This window comes from Myotis nattereri (assembly GCF_964212035.1).
Source record: "Myotis nattereri genome assembly, chromosome: 9".
NCBI classification, from domain to species: Eukaryota; Metazoa; Chordata; class Mammalia; order Chiroptera; family Vespertilionidae; genus Myotis; species Myotis nattereri.
Genome location: NC_138084.1, coordinates 30,377,517 through 30,392,233, shown reverse-complemented (window position 1 = coordinate 30,392,233; position 14,717 = coordinate 30,377,517). Strand labels below are relative to the sequence as shown.

The following is a 14,717-nucleotide window of genomic DNA, read 5'->3' as shown; positions in this document are numbered from 1 at the left end:
CCTCCCTGTCCCCTGGGCCTAAGCTGGGGTTCCACGTGGGGCTGGTGGAGTCAGAGGGCTGTGCGTGGCCCTGCTGGTCCCCGGCTCCAGCTCCCTGCCCTTGTCCCAGAGTGTGTATGACCGGTGTGAGGCGCTGCTGAGGCCCCCCTTTGATGCCTGCCACGCCTACGTCAGCCCTCTGCCCTTCGCAGCCAGCTGTACCAGCGATCTCTGCCAGTGAGTAGGAAGCCAGGACAGGGGAGTGGTGGGGAAAACCTCTGAGTATTGGGGTGGGGCTCAGCCCGTGGGCCACTGAGCCTGACAATCCCAGGCACTGACAGATATGCTTCCCAAAGCTCTGAAATTATCTGCAGAGCTTTTCCATTCACTGAGGCTCAGAAATGGGGCCTGACACCCCCTGTTCCTTTCCCAACTGTGTGGAGAGCAGGGGTTCTCTGAGCCCTGCAGTCTCTACAGAATGTGGAGGGCTGGTGGCAATTGGGCCTTGCTCCAGTATTACCCTCGGTTTTCCTGCACAGGTCAGCGGGTGATGAAGCCGCCTGGTGCCGGGCACTGGCTGAGTATGCCCGGGCGTGTGCCCAGGCGGGGCGGCCCCTGCAGGGCTGGAGGACCCAGCTCCGGCAATGCAGTAGGTGCAGCCTGGTGGTGGGCAGGGCGGGCCCAGACAAGCTCTGTCCTAGGCTTGTGCATGGCATTCTGAGGCCTCAGCTCAATGTCCTGTCCTGTTCAGAACCACAGTGAGAGCTTTAAGCCCTGAGGTCTCATCCCCATGTGACCGATGGGAAACTGAAGCTCAGAGCGGGATGGACTGGCCCAGGGCCATAGATGAGAGGAGGGTCCTTCTTGCTATTAGGGCAAAGGGATCAGGAAAACCAAAGCCCTTCCATTGCTGCCCCAGGGCCTAGGACAGGGACTGGGTGGGTCTTGGCAGAGCTGGGCCCATCAAGAGCTGACAGGCCATACTGCTCCCTTCCTCCCAAGCCGTGCACTGTAAGGAGAAGGCCTTTACCTACAACGAGTGCATCACCTGCTGCCCCACCTCCTGCCAGCCCCGGGCAGCCTGCGTGGACAGCGAGATTGCCTGTGTGGACGGCTGCTACTGCCCCGATGGTATGCTGGGGATGGAGGGGTGCCTGACCTGGCCGGGCACGGATTGAGCATGAAGCAGGAACTAGGAGGATGCCTGTGCGTGGAATGAGTGAAGGAAGGAGCAAACAACTAATAAGTGAATAAACGAATGAATGGGTTAAGGGGGGTGAGGATGGGGGTGGGACTGTGGCTCTTGAGAGGTTCGGCAGGGTATTTCATTTCTTTGGGTCTGAGCTTTTTAAGGTTTGTAGATGAGGACAAGTCATCCATCATTCATCTATTCATTTATCACACACACATTTGTTTCAACACTTATCCACGTACTGTTGTCACAGTGCATAACTTTGCAGCACATCTATAGTGTGCATGCAGGCCACTCGGCTAGGCAGGGGTGGGTTAAAAAATATAAAGATTGGCTATAGGGATCAGACTCTGGTGGCAGTGAGAAGACACTGACATATGACTCCACTCTAAGGCACATCAACTCAGGGGTTCACACAGAAAGGATATGGGAATTCACTAGTGGGAGAGATGGTCAGGGAAGGCTTCCCGGAGGAGGTGGTACTATGCTGGTTCTAGGATTTACAGTAACAGGCTTTTGAGAGGTGGAGAGGAGAAGCTAGACCATATGCAGGTTGTTTGGAATGGGTGTCTCTGAGCAGAGTTCTGGAGGTGAGATTATTTGCTCAGAGGAGGTTTCAGATCTGGCCTGAGCTGAGGATTTATACAGGAGGAAGTTTGAAGGTGGGCTCCGTGGTGCAAGAGCTTGGGTGTGGGAATCTTTATCACAGGATCTGGGGAGCCATGAAAGGTTTGTGAACAGGAACGGAGGTGAGTTAAGCGGGCCTTTCTGTCACCTTAGGGTTGATCTTCGAGGATGGGAGCTGTGTGGCACCAGCTGATTGTCCCTGTGAGTTCCACGGGACCCTGTACCCGATCGGCTCTGTGGTGAAAGAAGACTGCAATGCCTGGTCTGTGTCCGCTGCTGGGGGTGGGAGGAGGTGGTAAATCCCAGGGCTTTCCATCAGGTTGCCCATCTGGGGTCTGGGAGCCCTGATGACATGAGGGCACTCACTCAGCATCTCTGAGTCACAGATGTCATTAGATTTAATCTGTGGGTGGAATCTCCACCGCCCATTTCAGAGATGGGAGAACTGAGGGCTGCGGGCAGGAGCTCTGCGGACCCCGCCCCCCTCCAGCATCTCTCCCAGGCCTGGAAGGGTGAGCCCCTGCTTTTTGGTCTCTGTTTCAGCACATGCACTGCGGGCAAGTGGGTGTGCAGCACATCTGTCTGCCCAGGTACACCTGACCCCCACCTTGGGCTCTACCCCCTTCCTCTAGTCTCACAGTTTTGAGGGCAGGGAAACTGGGAGTCAGGCCTGCTGTTGGGTCTAGAGTGGAAGATTGGGGGGTCACTCAGTTTTGTTGTTGTTTTTGGCGTAACCACCCTCCCTCTGTTTCTCGGAGCTGCTTTGCCTGATTAGGAGATCGCTCCATCCCACGAGGGCCCATTTTTCATGGGGTTCTATGTATCTAAGGGCCTTCCTGACTTCAGGGGCTTGGAACAGAATTGGTCTTCAAGCCCAAAGCCTGGTCTCCTGTCAGAGGGAGTTCAGGGCAGGGCTGCGTCTGCCCAGAGACCAGGGCTCCCAAAGAGCAGGCCAGGGCTCCAGACGCTGCCCTGAGTCCCGAGGACAGGGTGCTGACTCCTCCTCCCGCCCAGAGCCTGCAGGCCCAGGCCGTCCCCATGCGGCAGCTCCCATGGGTCAGCCACCTTTCTCTGTCCTCAGCCGAGTGTTCGGTGACTGGCGACATCCACTTCACCACCTTTGACGGCCGCCGGTACACGTTCCCTGCCACGTGTCAGTACATCCTGGCCAAGAGCCGTTCCTCGGGCACCTTCACAGTGACATTGCAGAATGCTCCGTGTGGCCTGGTAAGGGCTGGGGACCCCAGGCACGATCCCGCCAGCCACCCCGCCCTCTGCCGCTAGAAAGGCTGAGGGATTTAGGGCAGGGCCCCAGGTCTTCCCACAGCCCACTTAGCCTTCTGTCTATTGTTCTTGGGCAGAGCCTGAGGCAGGAGGCTGGGTTCTGGCTCTAGAATGGCTGAGAGTCATTTCCCTTTCTTGGGCCTCAGTGTTTTTTAAAAAAATCTGTAAAATGGCTCCAATTCAACTTAATCTTCTCTGCTTCCTTGGATTGTATCTTCAACATCTCTGTATTCATTCATGCATGCATTCAAATACTTGTGCCCAAAGCTATGTTAGGTCTTGAAGACTGGGATGAATTGAGTCTGGCTCTGGCCTTTTGGGCCTCACACTGTGTTGGGTAAGGCAGACAAGTGACCCCATAACTCACTCTGTTATAGGAGCGGTGACAGTGTGGGGCGTACAGGGTAGCCCTCCATGGAGGAACTTTTCCTTGTTGCTATTTTACCTGGGCATCAGGGGTGGATCAAGAAAGGCTTCCTAGAGGAGGTGACCCCCGAGCTGTGTCAGCTCTGCCTAAGCTGGCCCCTGCCTACCTCTTGAACCTTATCTTAAAACACTTTGCCCAGTGGGTTCCGCCCCTCTGGTCTTCTTTTATGTCCTTGAATGCATTATATGCCATCCTGTGTCAGGGGACATTATTCAGCTGTTCTCTCTTCCTGGATGTCTCCCTTCTCCCCTTCTTCCTTTGCATCGTTCAGACCTCAGCTCCAATGTCACTTTCCCCCATGACTCAGTGTTCTGATCTGCAAAATGGGGTTGTTTATACTTACTGAATAGAATTGCTATGAGGGTTAAGTGAATAATGTATATAAAAAGACTAGAACAGTGCCTGAACACTGAAACCCTACCTTAAAGTTAGCTGTTACAATTATTATTATACATGGTAGCATTAAGAGTTTTAGCATTGCTATGATTACTTTTACCTTATTATGATTATCATTTCCTAGGATGGCCTTTCCTACCTCTACAGATTAAGTCTGGTTCTTTTGCTATATGTTTTCTTAGCAGCTACATGTGTTTGCAGCACTGGTCACAATGATAAATAACCAGCTTTGTATCCTTCATTTATTTAATGTCTGTGTCCCCCACGAATATGTACTCTCTGCGAGGGCAGGGGCTGTATCTGTCAAGTTCATCACTGTATGATTGTGTTGATCTCTTCCGGTGCAAAGAGGTACAAATGGGCTTGTGCATACCACCCATTTTAGAGATAAGAATTCCAGGCCCAGAGAATATTAGCTCATTTCCCGCCCCCCTGTGAGAGGAGCCTGGTACTTTGCAGGATGTGCACACGGAAAGAGCTAAACAACCATACAAGGATGAGATCGAAGACCCAGATGGCAGTCGAGCGGGGAGTGTTTCTGAGGCTAGACTTTGGGCCATCCAGGTCCCGTCTCTGCTCTGCATCCTAGACAGCATGAGGGTTGACCATCACACGTATTCGCATTATCCTAGCTCTGCCACCGACCTCCAGCCTGAGCCTCTGCCCTCCCATGCCCCAGATGAAGGCATTTAGTCAGAGGACCCTTAATGTCCTCTCGGGCTCTGTCACCATGAGGAGCCTGTCCCTGGCCGCAAACTGCACTCAGTTCTCTGCTTCTGGAGGGCTCTGTTGGGACCAGCAGGACGGACAGGCTAACTCTGACCATGGGCCTTCCTGTCTCCCCAGAACCAGGATGGAGTCTGTGTCCAGTCGGTGTCAGTGATTCTGCACCAGGACCCTCGGAGACAGGTGACCCTGACCCAAGCGGGGGATGTCCTTCTGTTTGACCAGTACAAGGTCACCCCACCCTACACGGACGGTACGGCTTTGGTGGACGAGAGCGGGCTGGGAGCGGTGCCCAGGCTTCTCCCAGGCTCCTCTGGCCAAAGGCACTGCCACCTGGGCAAGAGCTCCAATTCTAATACGGGGTGGGTCAGGCCAGGGCACCTTGGTCCCAGAAACATGGATTCTGGACTCTAAAATGATCTTTGTCCTCACCCCACGTGACAGGCTTCATAGCAGTATGGCCTCTTCTAAATTAGGGTATGAATGGAGCTGTTTTCCACCCCTCCTCTCACATTTGTTCATTGGTTACTGTTATCCTGTCTGATGCAAGGGATTTGTGGTAGCTCCTAGGAAGCACAACTAATAAACATGGCAAAACTACTAAGAAATGAAATAGCACCAGAGAAAATGCAAAAGGAAAGAAGAAAGAATAGGGACTCAGATGGAGAGGAGGGGGGTAAAGAGGCCACAGAAGTACAAACCACCAGGGGCATAAAATGCACCACAGTTGCATCTAAACTTTGAAATTGCTGCGATTGAATCGAGAGTCATGTGGCGAGCTTCCTAGTGGCCACTGTGCGAAGGATGGGCAGTTACGGAATTTCCTTTGCTAGAGAAGGAAGCGTACCGGTGACGCAGGGAGGCAAGGCTTTCATAGGCATTTAGAGCTGAAAGGCCTTTCTCGGGCGGTGCTGCCGCAGCAGGCAATCCCTGGTCCCGGTGTCATCGTGGAGCAGGACTTCCTCGGGGCTCCCCACTCACGCCCTCGGCAGGCCTTCACAGCGTGTGGGGGCCGGGCCGGGCATGGGGCTCGGGGGCACCACGCAGCACGCAGGCGGTGGCGGAGGGTGGGGTGCCCAGTGGCCCAGCCCCCGCACCCCCCTCCGGTTCTGTGCCCAGACGCCTTTGAGATCCGGAGGCTGTCCTCCATGTTCCTGCGGGTGAGGACCAACGTGGGCGTGCGGCTGCTCTACGATCGAGACGGCCTGCGGCTCTACCTGCGGGTGGACCAGCGATGGGTGGAGGACACAGTGGGCCTCTGCGGCACCTTCAACGGCAACACGCAGGACGACTTTTTGTACGTGCCCCTGCCCTGGAACAGGAAGGGGGGGGCGGTGCCTGTAGGGCCAAGTATCCTAATCTCCCGAACTCCCATGGGCTCTCACGTGCCTGGTATTCACCATTGACCATTTATTTCTCTGCATGCAAATTTAAGTATGTTTCTTTCTTTTTTTAAAATATATTTCTTTATTGATTTCAGAGAGGAAGGGAGAAGGAGAGAGAGAGCGAAACATCAATGATGAGAGAGAATCATTGATTGGCTGCCTCCTGCACACCCCCTACTGGGGAATGAGCCCGCAACCCAGGCATGTGCCCTTGGCCAGAATCGAACCTGGGACCCTTCAGTCCGCAGGCTGATGCTCTATCCACTGAGCCAAGCCGGCTAGGGCTAAGTATATTTCTTTAAGGCAATGTCTTAGTCTTCTCTGTGCAGAAGATGCAGAGGTTGTTAAGATGCTGATTTCTGGGTCCTACCCTTTAAGAATCTGCTATAGGTTGAGGCTCAAGAATCTTATTTCTAACTAGAGACCTGGTGCATGTAATTTGTGCAAGGGGCTCAGCCCTCGCAGCCCTGGCTTCATCCGGAGGGACATCCGGAAGCTCGTTCGGCTGTCTGGTCTAATTAGCATATTACGCTTTTATTATTATAGATAAGCACCACTGCAATTCTAGTCTATGAGGTCTATGGAGCATACCTTGAGAAATACAGCTTTATGGCAAACATCTTAAAATTAGTAAGGGTTTGAGTTGGCGCATGGTTGTTTGCTTTAATTGACTGTGAACACCTTTAGATGAGTGCAGACCCCAGTGAGCCAGTGATGCCAGAATCCCTGCTTTCTGTCTCACCAACCCTTCAACTTTCCTGCCTGGTGCTGCTTCCTGTGGACTGACGGGGAGTTGAGAAAGGACTCCCTGGGCTTGGACCCAGTTTAGGGACGTGGGAGGGGTCAGGAATCAGGCCTTCCAGAAATAAGGACGAAGGGTTGATCTTGAAGGAGGGGCGTTCCGGCCAGTCCTTCGAGTTACAATCATTGGGCGAGGCAGAAAGAAACACGAGAGGCTTTCTGCAGCCGGAAACAAGAATTCAGATTTGCTCGGAAAACCAGTACAAGGAAAAGCTGAGCGGTTTTCAGTGCACACACTTACAATGCAGCGTTCTGCTCTGTCTTGCCTGGTGGGGCTGAGGGTAGGGCAGCTGGCCAGATGGTGGGGGCAGAGCTTGGTTTGCTGTGTGGGCTGCTTGCCACCCTCCTACTTGTGGACTCTGCGGAAATATGCTCTGTGTCACCTGAGGACTCTGACTGCCCTGGAGCAGTAATGTGGGCAGAGCCTGCCCCCTGTGGACGCCGAGGGCTCTCTTCCTGGGCTTGCTGACTCTTGGAGATGGCGATGTTTAGAAAACATCATGCTTCTCCCCCTCGCTCTCCTTCTTGCTCCTCATGTGACTGTCTCCTACCCAGAGAGAAAGGGAGGGCGGGGGAGTTTTCAGGAACCCCGTGGGGCGGGGAGGAAGAAGTCTGGTTCATAGCGCTCCTGTTTCTCTCTCTCTGACACGAAGAGCTGGGGGTGGGTGCAGGAGGCAGGGCAGTGTGGGGCCCAAGCCCATTGTGAGTCCCTTTGGAACCTGTTAGATGTGATGTGTGTGTGTGTGCGCACAGCCATAATTGTGTTTGAATGTGGTTGTGGAGGCCCTGTTGGCTGCTGGCATGTCTGGCACATATCTGCGCTGTGTGTGTTTGTGTGGGAGGTGTGTGCAGGTGGTGTTCAGATGGGTACATTTGTGCCTCTTACCGTGTGTGCTTATGCTTGGTGTGTGTGTGTGTGTGTGTGTGTGTGCGTGTGTGTGTGTGTGTACGTGGTCAGGGGGTGCTTACTTGGGTGTACACTGGATGCTCACCTGGGTCCACATGGGCAAGTGTGTGAGTGTGGCTCTGTCTTGGCTGCAGGTCCCCGGTGGGGGTGCCCGAGAGCACCCCACAACTCTTTGGCAATTCTTGGAAAACACTGTCTGCCTGCTCCCCGCTGGCCTCTGGCTCCCCCCTGGACCCCTGTGACATGCACCTGCAAGCCGGTGAGGTGGGGGCAGGGGGGCTGGGTGCAGTGGGGCTGGTTCGAGAGAGAGGAGATGGGAACCTGGGCATGAGGGTGCTGGTCCGACTGGGCAGGGGTGCTAAGAAACTGGGGTTCCCTTCTGGTGAGGGCTTGGCAGGCAGGAAGCTTCACGTTCTACCCTGTTAGGTGCACACCCATTTGTACTGGCTCCCTTATCTCAGGGCAAAAGCCCAAGTCCTCACCGTGGCCCCATCAGGCCCTACACCCTCTGCCCACCCCCTCATCTCACCGCCTCCTCCCTGCCCTCCACTATGCTCTGGCCCCCCGACCCCCTTGCTGCTCTCCCCACACAGCCAGGCCTCCTCTCCTCTCCAGGCCTTTGCACTTGCTGTTCCCTCCACCTGGAATGCCCTTCCTTCAGAAAACATACTTCTCACCTTTTTCAAGTTTTTGCTCAAACATCGTCTTCCCACGGAGGCCTTTCCTGACTACCCGCCATTTAAAACCGTAATTTCTCCTCCCACCTCACTTTCGATCCCTGACCTCTTTCCCGGCCTCTCTCCTTAGAGATTTCTCTATGTAAATTGTTCAGTGATGGTCTCCACCGACCAGAATGTATGCTCCATGAGGGCAGAGATTTCGTCTGTTTGTTCACTCCTGTTTCTCCTTCCAGCACGTGGGTTCATGCCTGGTGGAATGCAATGTATGAGTGCATGTAACATGTGTAACACATAAACACATACTCCTTTACAGTTATTTATACTCATGCATATGGCCTGCCACATATTCACATCCAAACTCACTAAACCATACCCACACATTCCCAACCAGACATGCACAGAGGCGTGCACACACACACACACACACACACACACACACACTCCCTGAGCTGTGGGGAGGGCAGGGGCTGGGCCTGGGCCCAGCAAGCCTGACCCCCGGCCCCCGGCCCTGTGCCTCCTGTCCGCAGTCTCCTACGCGGTGCAGGCCTGCAGCGTGCTCATGGAGGAGCTGTTTGCGCCCTGCTCCCTGTACCTGAGCCCCGTGCCCTACTTTGAGCAGTGCCGCCGGGACGCCTGCCGCTGCGGGCAGCCCTGCCTGTGTGCCACGCTGGCCCACTATGCCCACCTGTGCCAGCGCCACGGGCTCCCCGTCGACTTCCGCACCCACCTGCCAGCCTGTGGTGAGTGCCCCACACTTGTGCGCCCGTGCGAGGGGGGCTGGAGGAACGGGAGCTCCAGACCTGAGTGTCCACCTGAACTCTCCCCTCGCATGTCCCCAGTCTTCTCCAGCCTCACATCCCGCCTCGCAAACAGCTTCTCCTGCTCTCCACCTCTGCCTAGGGCCCTTGGTCACCCAGGCCTGACGCCTGGGACATGTGACACCTAACTCCTGTCTTACCCTCACCTCCAGCCCATCTCCAGGTCCTGTCACCCCCCCCCCCCCCACCCACCACCACCTCTCAGCACTTGCATTGCCACCGCTCTGGTCAGAGCTGGAACAAACTTTCTAAAGACCACCAGCTCCATGGCCCTCGGGTGCACGTGTGGCTCCATGGGCATGAGCTGGCCCATACCCACCGCACCCCACCCCAGCCACACACTTCCCATCTCTTAGTTGTCTCTGTGCCCCTAGCCCCAGCGCCGGGCCCCACTCTCTGTAAGCCGTAGGGAAATGTCTGTTGAATAAATGTAAAAGTAACAGTACTGGGAGGCAGGAGGCCTGAGTTCTAAGCCAGCCCAGCAGGTCATTGCTGTGTGTCCCTGGCAAGGCCATGCCCTCTCTGAGCCAAAGTTTCTCTAGAGGTGACGGGATAGGACGAGTGGTTCTCAGCGTGAGAACATTAGACTCACCCTGGGAACTTTTTCCAATGCACTTCCTGGGCCACATGCAGTTCAATGAAAACAACGTACCTGCAGAGGCGCTGGCATCAGCACCTTTAAAAACTCCCAGGTGGTTTGGTGTGCAGCCCCAGCGAGAGCAACTGAGCAGGACGGTCTCAGGGGACCTACTTCCCCCGACGGGGGGTGGGGGACCGGAGGGGTGGGACAGTGGCCAGATTAACTAAAGAGAAGACCGTCTGGATGAGAGGCTGCCGAGGGGGCATAATTGATCTTAAAAGCGTGGAAATGAGAGGGGCAGGAATGCGCGCGCGCGCGCGCGTGTGTGTGTGTGTGTGTGTGTGTGTGTGTGTGTGTGTGATGGGGTGGGTATGTGGCTGTCAGGGGCCAGTGATTTCCACTCCTCCCCCAGTATCATTCCCTACGAGGAATGCCCTGCAAAGAACAAGAAACACCAATGGCAGGGCCCAGGCTGAAGTCGGGGGCTGGGGCCCAGCTTGCCGCCCTGCCACGCTGGTGTAGTGGGAGGCAGTGGGACGCTGCAGTCAGACTGGGTTTAAATCCCAACTCTGACCTAACCTGCTGTGTGACTTTGGGTGAGTGTCTTAACTTCTCTGGTTCTCAGTTCTCCTCATCAGGATAACGACCCCACCCTGCACAGTTGTAGGGACAGTTCCATTTTCTACTACAGCACTGTCCTGTGAGGCCACCAAGGAGTACAGCCCCTGCGTGGCCCTGTGTGGACAAACCTGCCAGGACCTGGCTGGCCCTGAGGCTTGTGGCGGTGACCTCAGCGAGGACGAGTGTGTGGAGGGCTGTGCCTGCCCACCGGACACCTATCTGGACACCCAGGCTGAGCTCTGTGTCCCCAGGTGAGCAGGTCAGCTTGACCTCTGCCAGTCGGGGAGGAGGCTGGGGTCTCCAGGACACCAGAGACTAGGGAGCCTGCCTGGGCCTCTGATGTCCCTCCTTCATCTCAGAGTCACAAGGCAGATCTGGGTGGGCAAGGTGGGTGAATGGGTGGGCTCCCTCCTCAGCTCTGGCTCTTCAGGCCACTCCACAGAGACAGAGCTACCCCACAGGCAGTGGGACCCTGGAGTCACACTGGGTTTAGATCCCAACTCGGACCTTGACCTGCTGTGTGACCTTGGGTGAGTGTCTTAACATCTCTGGTTCTCAGTTCTCCTCATTAAGAGGGCCACAAGACAGAACCACTCCACAGAGCCAAGAGGGTCTCTCTGTCCACAAATATTTATTGACCCCCCTAGTGTGGTCCTGGCATTTCTAGGTCCAGGGAATTCAGCAGTGAACAAACAGAATGCTGTCCTCATGGAGCTCCCATTCTAGGTGGTGGGGTGCATAACAGACAGACAGGCACTTATGGGTCTGGTGGTGATCAGAGCTACAGAGTAGAGTGAGAATAGGAGTGCTTGGGGTAGGGAGGGTCACCGTTATGTCACCCGAGAGGAGCATGGAAGGAAGGCCTTTCTGATGAGGCAACTTTGGAAGTAAGGGAAGAGCGCTCCAAGCAGAGGGGATGGGACAGCCCTGGGGCCGCTGTAGGCCTGGTCTCAGTGTGGCTGGAAGGCATGATGGGAAGTGGAACCTTCCCAGGATCCCGGGGTTGACAGGCAAGGCCCTTGATCGCCAGCCATTTCTCCATCTATAAAATGGTTTTGTATTCGACTGTGTGGTGGGGGCTGGAGAGAGGCCTCTTTTGGGGGTAATATCAGAATCACTCAGGCCTTTTTAAACTCCAGAACCCTCCCGGGAGATCCAGCCCCTCCACCCCCGATGTTGAGCATTGCCAAGAGGGGAACCTCTGTAGGGTATATGGGGGTGGGGGTCGGGGGCGACTGGAGAAGGAGAAAGTGACTGAGAAACCTGGGGGTGGGAGGAGTTCAGACTTCCCTTCCAGCCCCCAATGGCTCTGCTGCAAGGCCTGCCCTTGGCTATAGCCCACAGGTGCTGTAGGAGGCATATGAGGAGGAAACAGTCTTTGCCCTCAGAGGACCTACAGTGAGGAACTGGAAGACAGCGCAAGGATCCTTGCCTGACAGGGTCCATTGTGAGGGGCTGATGACATGAGGGCCTTGCCTGGTGCTCAAAATATGTGACAACCTATGTGGCACTCCACAGCAATTAGAACAGATGCTGGGTGTGAATGACCCGTACCAGACTATGGCCCTGTCCCTGACACGGCATGGGCTCAGGCAGCGTGGCCTTGATTTTTCATCCAAAAGAGATTGGCGTTGGGAGAGCATGGAGACCTTGAGTCTGGGGCCTATCACTGACCTCCATCCCTGGTGCCAGGCTGGCTTCCTCACTCCTGGGAAATGGGTCATAGCCACAGTAGATGCCATTAGATGTCCCGATGCCCCTGGCTGGCAGAGGAGTGAGTCCCTGTCCTTGGCAGTCCCTGCCTTGGCCCCTGAGTCCGCTCACTGTTCTCTGTTCCTGGGTTTTATAGGAACCAGTGCTCCTGCCACTTCCAAGGAGTGGACTATCCCCCAGGAGACAGCGACATCCCGTCTCTGGGCCACTGGTGAGCTCCCTGTGCGGCAGTGCTGCTGTCTTCCCTGTAAGTGGAAGCTGCTAACTGAAGAGAGCGCATCTGAGCAGGACGTCCCATGGATGGCACCCACCTCTGCACAGGAGCCAGGGACAGGCAGCGGGGATATCTGTCTGAGCCCAGAGATTGGGTGCCGTGACTCAGGGTCTCCGGGTCCTGCAGTGACGGGGCTTTGGTGTCTGGGCTGTGCAGTGACTGGGTCAGCTGACCAGCATTTCTCTCTCTCTCTCTCTCTCTCTCTCTCTCTCTCTCTCTCTCTCTCTCTCTCCCTCTCTGCAGCCACTGCAAAGATGGGGTCATGAGCTGTGACAGCAGAGCCCCAGGTACGGGGACTGGAAGGGAGGGGGCTCCTCCATGTAGTGGGGTTATAGAGAGGAGAGTGGGGAGCTCAAAAAACAGATCGGGACGGGGAGCGGCCACCTCCAATCTTGCCCTACACCGAGCCTTCTGTGTTCCCTGCCCTCTCGGGAAAGACTCCAGCTTAGAGGGTGATGTCCAGAAGTCCTGTCCCAGCCTCAGCCCCACTCTGCGCCCGTCCTTCCTGCTTCTCTAAGAGAGCCTGAGACCGTCTCTCTCAGGGGGGCCAGCTGGGGTCTGGATGGTCCCTGGACTTCCCCTGGGTCCTGGATTTCCTGGGCCTGAGCCATCACGTGTCTACTGAGGCAGACTCTCTGCCCAGTCAGGTGCTGGACGTGGGGGTCACAGAGATGGGGAGGACAGCCTGGGCCTTTGAGACATTCCCAGGCCATAGAGATGGGGGTGAGGTGGCCCAGCGGTGGGTCAGCCTGTGAGGGGCTTGGAGGTGGTAGAGCGGCGACTGGGGTCTTCAGGGCGGTCTCTTGGGGCAGAGGGGGCCACTGAGGGTGGAGATCAGCCCAGAGGGGACCAGAGACTAATCGTATGGCGGGTGGCCAAGAGCAGGGCCTCCAGAGTCAGGCAGCCTCGGTTCAGATCCTGCCCAGCGCTCACTAGCTGTGCAGTCCCGGGCAACTCACTTCACCTCTCTGGGCCTTTGTTAACTTTTGTAAGTAACCTAGACTTCTGCGTTCTCCCCATGTCCCATGTGTATTCCTGAAAGTGTTCTCCTTTGATCACTTCTGGCTTTGGGTTTCTGCCTCTTTGGGACTTTCATTTCATCTCCTGTGGCTATTCCTTTCTCTGCTCCATCCCAGGCTGGGCATGAAACTCAGCTCCCTTTTGCTGATTTTCCTGAAGATCATGCACACAAGTGTGAGTGTGCACAGCCAATGTGACTGAAAACCTGGCGAGAGAGAGAGAGAGAGAGAGAGGAGAGAGAGAGAGAGAGAGAGAGAGATTATGTCACAGAAATACGGGTAATGGGAACTGACTTCCTGTTTTTAAAAGCCCTCTGGACACCCCGCCTCACTGCACGGCTACCCTATTTTTGGCTCCTCTCCTCGTCCCTCTGGGCACTTCCTCTCTATCCTGCCTTTTGCAAGCAGAAGTGGTTTCTCTACATTATATGGGGACATGAAGGAAAGAATACCTCACAGAGCTGTTACAGGAGTAAATAAGAAAACGCATGTGAAGTCGGGGAGCAGTGCCTGGTGGGAGGACATGGTCGGTAGCTGGGGCTGGTAGCTGAGGAGGCTGTCCTGCTCTGGGACACCACACATCCCTCCGCTCCACGTGGATGTGCACATGGGAACCCAAGGAACGTCCAGAGCAACCAGGGCACCACAAAGCATCAGGGCCCCATCTCCCCCTGCATCTCCCAGATGCTGGGTCCCCTCATCTCCCTCGCCAACCCTGCCGCCCAGGAGCCCACCCCCAGGCCCGGGTGTTCCGAGCATCTTGCTGAGTGCCCGTGCTCCTCCCAGCACCCACCCTCTCCTCTTTCAGCCGCTGCCTGCCCAGCCGGCCAGGTCTTTGTGAACTGCAGCGACCTGCACACCGACCCCGAGCTGAGCAGAGAGAGGACGTGTGAGCAGCAGCTGCTGAACCTGAGCGTGCCAGCCCGGGGCCCCTGCCTCTCAGGCTGTGCCTGTCCCCAAGGGTAGGTACCTACGTTGCCATGGCCTCCCACTCTGCGACCCTGAGGTGGAATGAGGGTCCGGGAAAACGTCACACAGCCTTGCAGGCCGACACTAGCCCGGGGCTGGCCTGTGACAACATAATGGCCAGTGAGGAGCCTGAGAGAGAGCAGGAGCATGCGGGGTGGAGTGTACCTGTCCCTGCTTGTTACCAACAGGCAACCTTGGGTAAGGAGGGGGCCTGGCCTCTCTGAGGCTCAGTTTTTACATCTGTGAAATGGGAATAATAGTAATACCTAGCACCGCAGCAGGTTGTTGTGAGGATGAAACAAGGTACTGAAGTTGAAGC

At 55.8% G+C, this 14,717-nt stretch overlaps 1 protein-coding gene across 1 annotated transcript in view; it reads left to right on the top strand.

Moving 5' to 3' along the window:
* OTOG (otogelin) overlaps window positions 1-14,717 on the top strand; it is a gene marked incomplete at its 5' end in the record, with an annotated part of 74,612 nt that overhangs the window by 10,450 nt on the left and 49,445 nt on the right. The window contains 14 exons of the mRNA XM_081099586.1: window positions 110-216; window positions 519-628; window positions 982-1,110; window positions 1,952-2,060; window positions 2,342-2,388; window positions 2,880-3,025; window positions 4,752-4,884; window positions 5,751-5,928; window positions 7,859-7,983; window positions 8,932-9,144; window positions 10,494-10,674; window positions 12,273-12,347; window positions 12,654-12,697; window positions 14,238-14,391. Coding sequence (XP_080955712.1) covers window positions 110-216; window positions 519-628; window positions 982-1,110; window positions 1,952-2,060; window positions 2,342-2,388; window positions 2,880-3,025; window positions 4,752-4,884; window positions 5,751-5,928; window positions 7,859-7,983; window positions 8,932-9,144; window positions 10,494-10,674; window positions 12,273-12,347; window positions 12,654-12,697; window positions 14,238-14,391 — 1,751 coding nt within the window. The remainder of the gene's footprint in view (window positions 1-109; window positions 217-518; window positions 629-981; window positions 1,111-1,951; window positions 2,061-2,341; window positions 2,389-2,879; window positions 3,026-4,751; window positions 4,885-5,750; window positions 5,929-7,858; window positions 7,984-8,931; window positions 9,145-10,493; window positions 10,675-12,272; window positions 12,348-12,653; window positions 12,698-14,237; window positions 14,392-14,717) is intronic.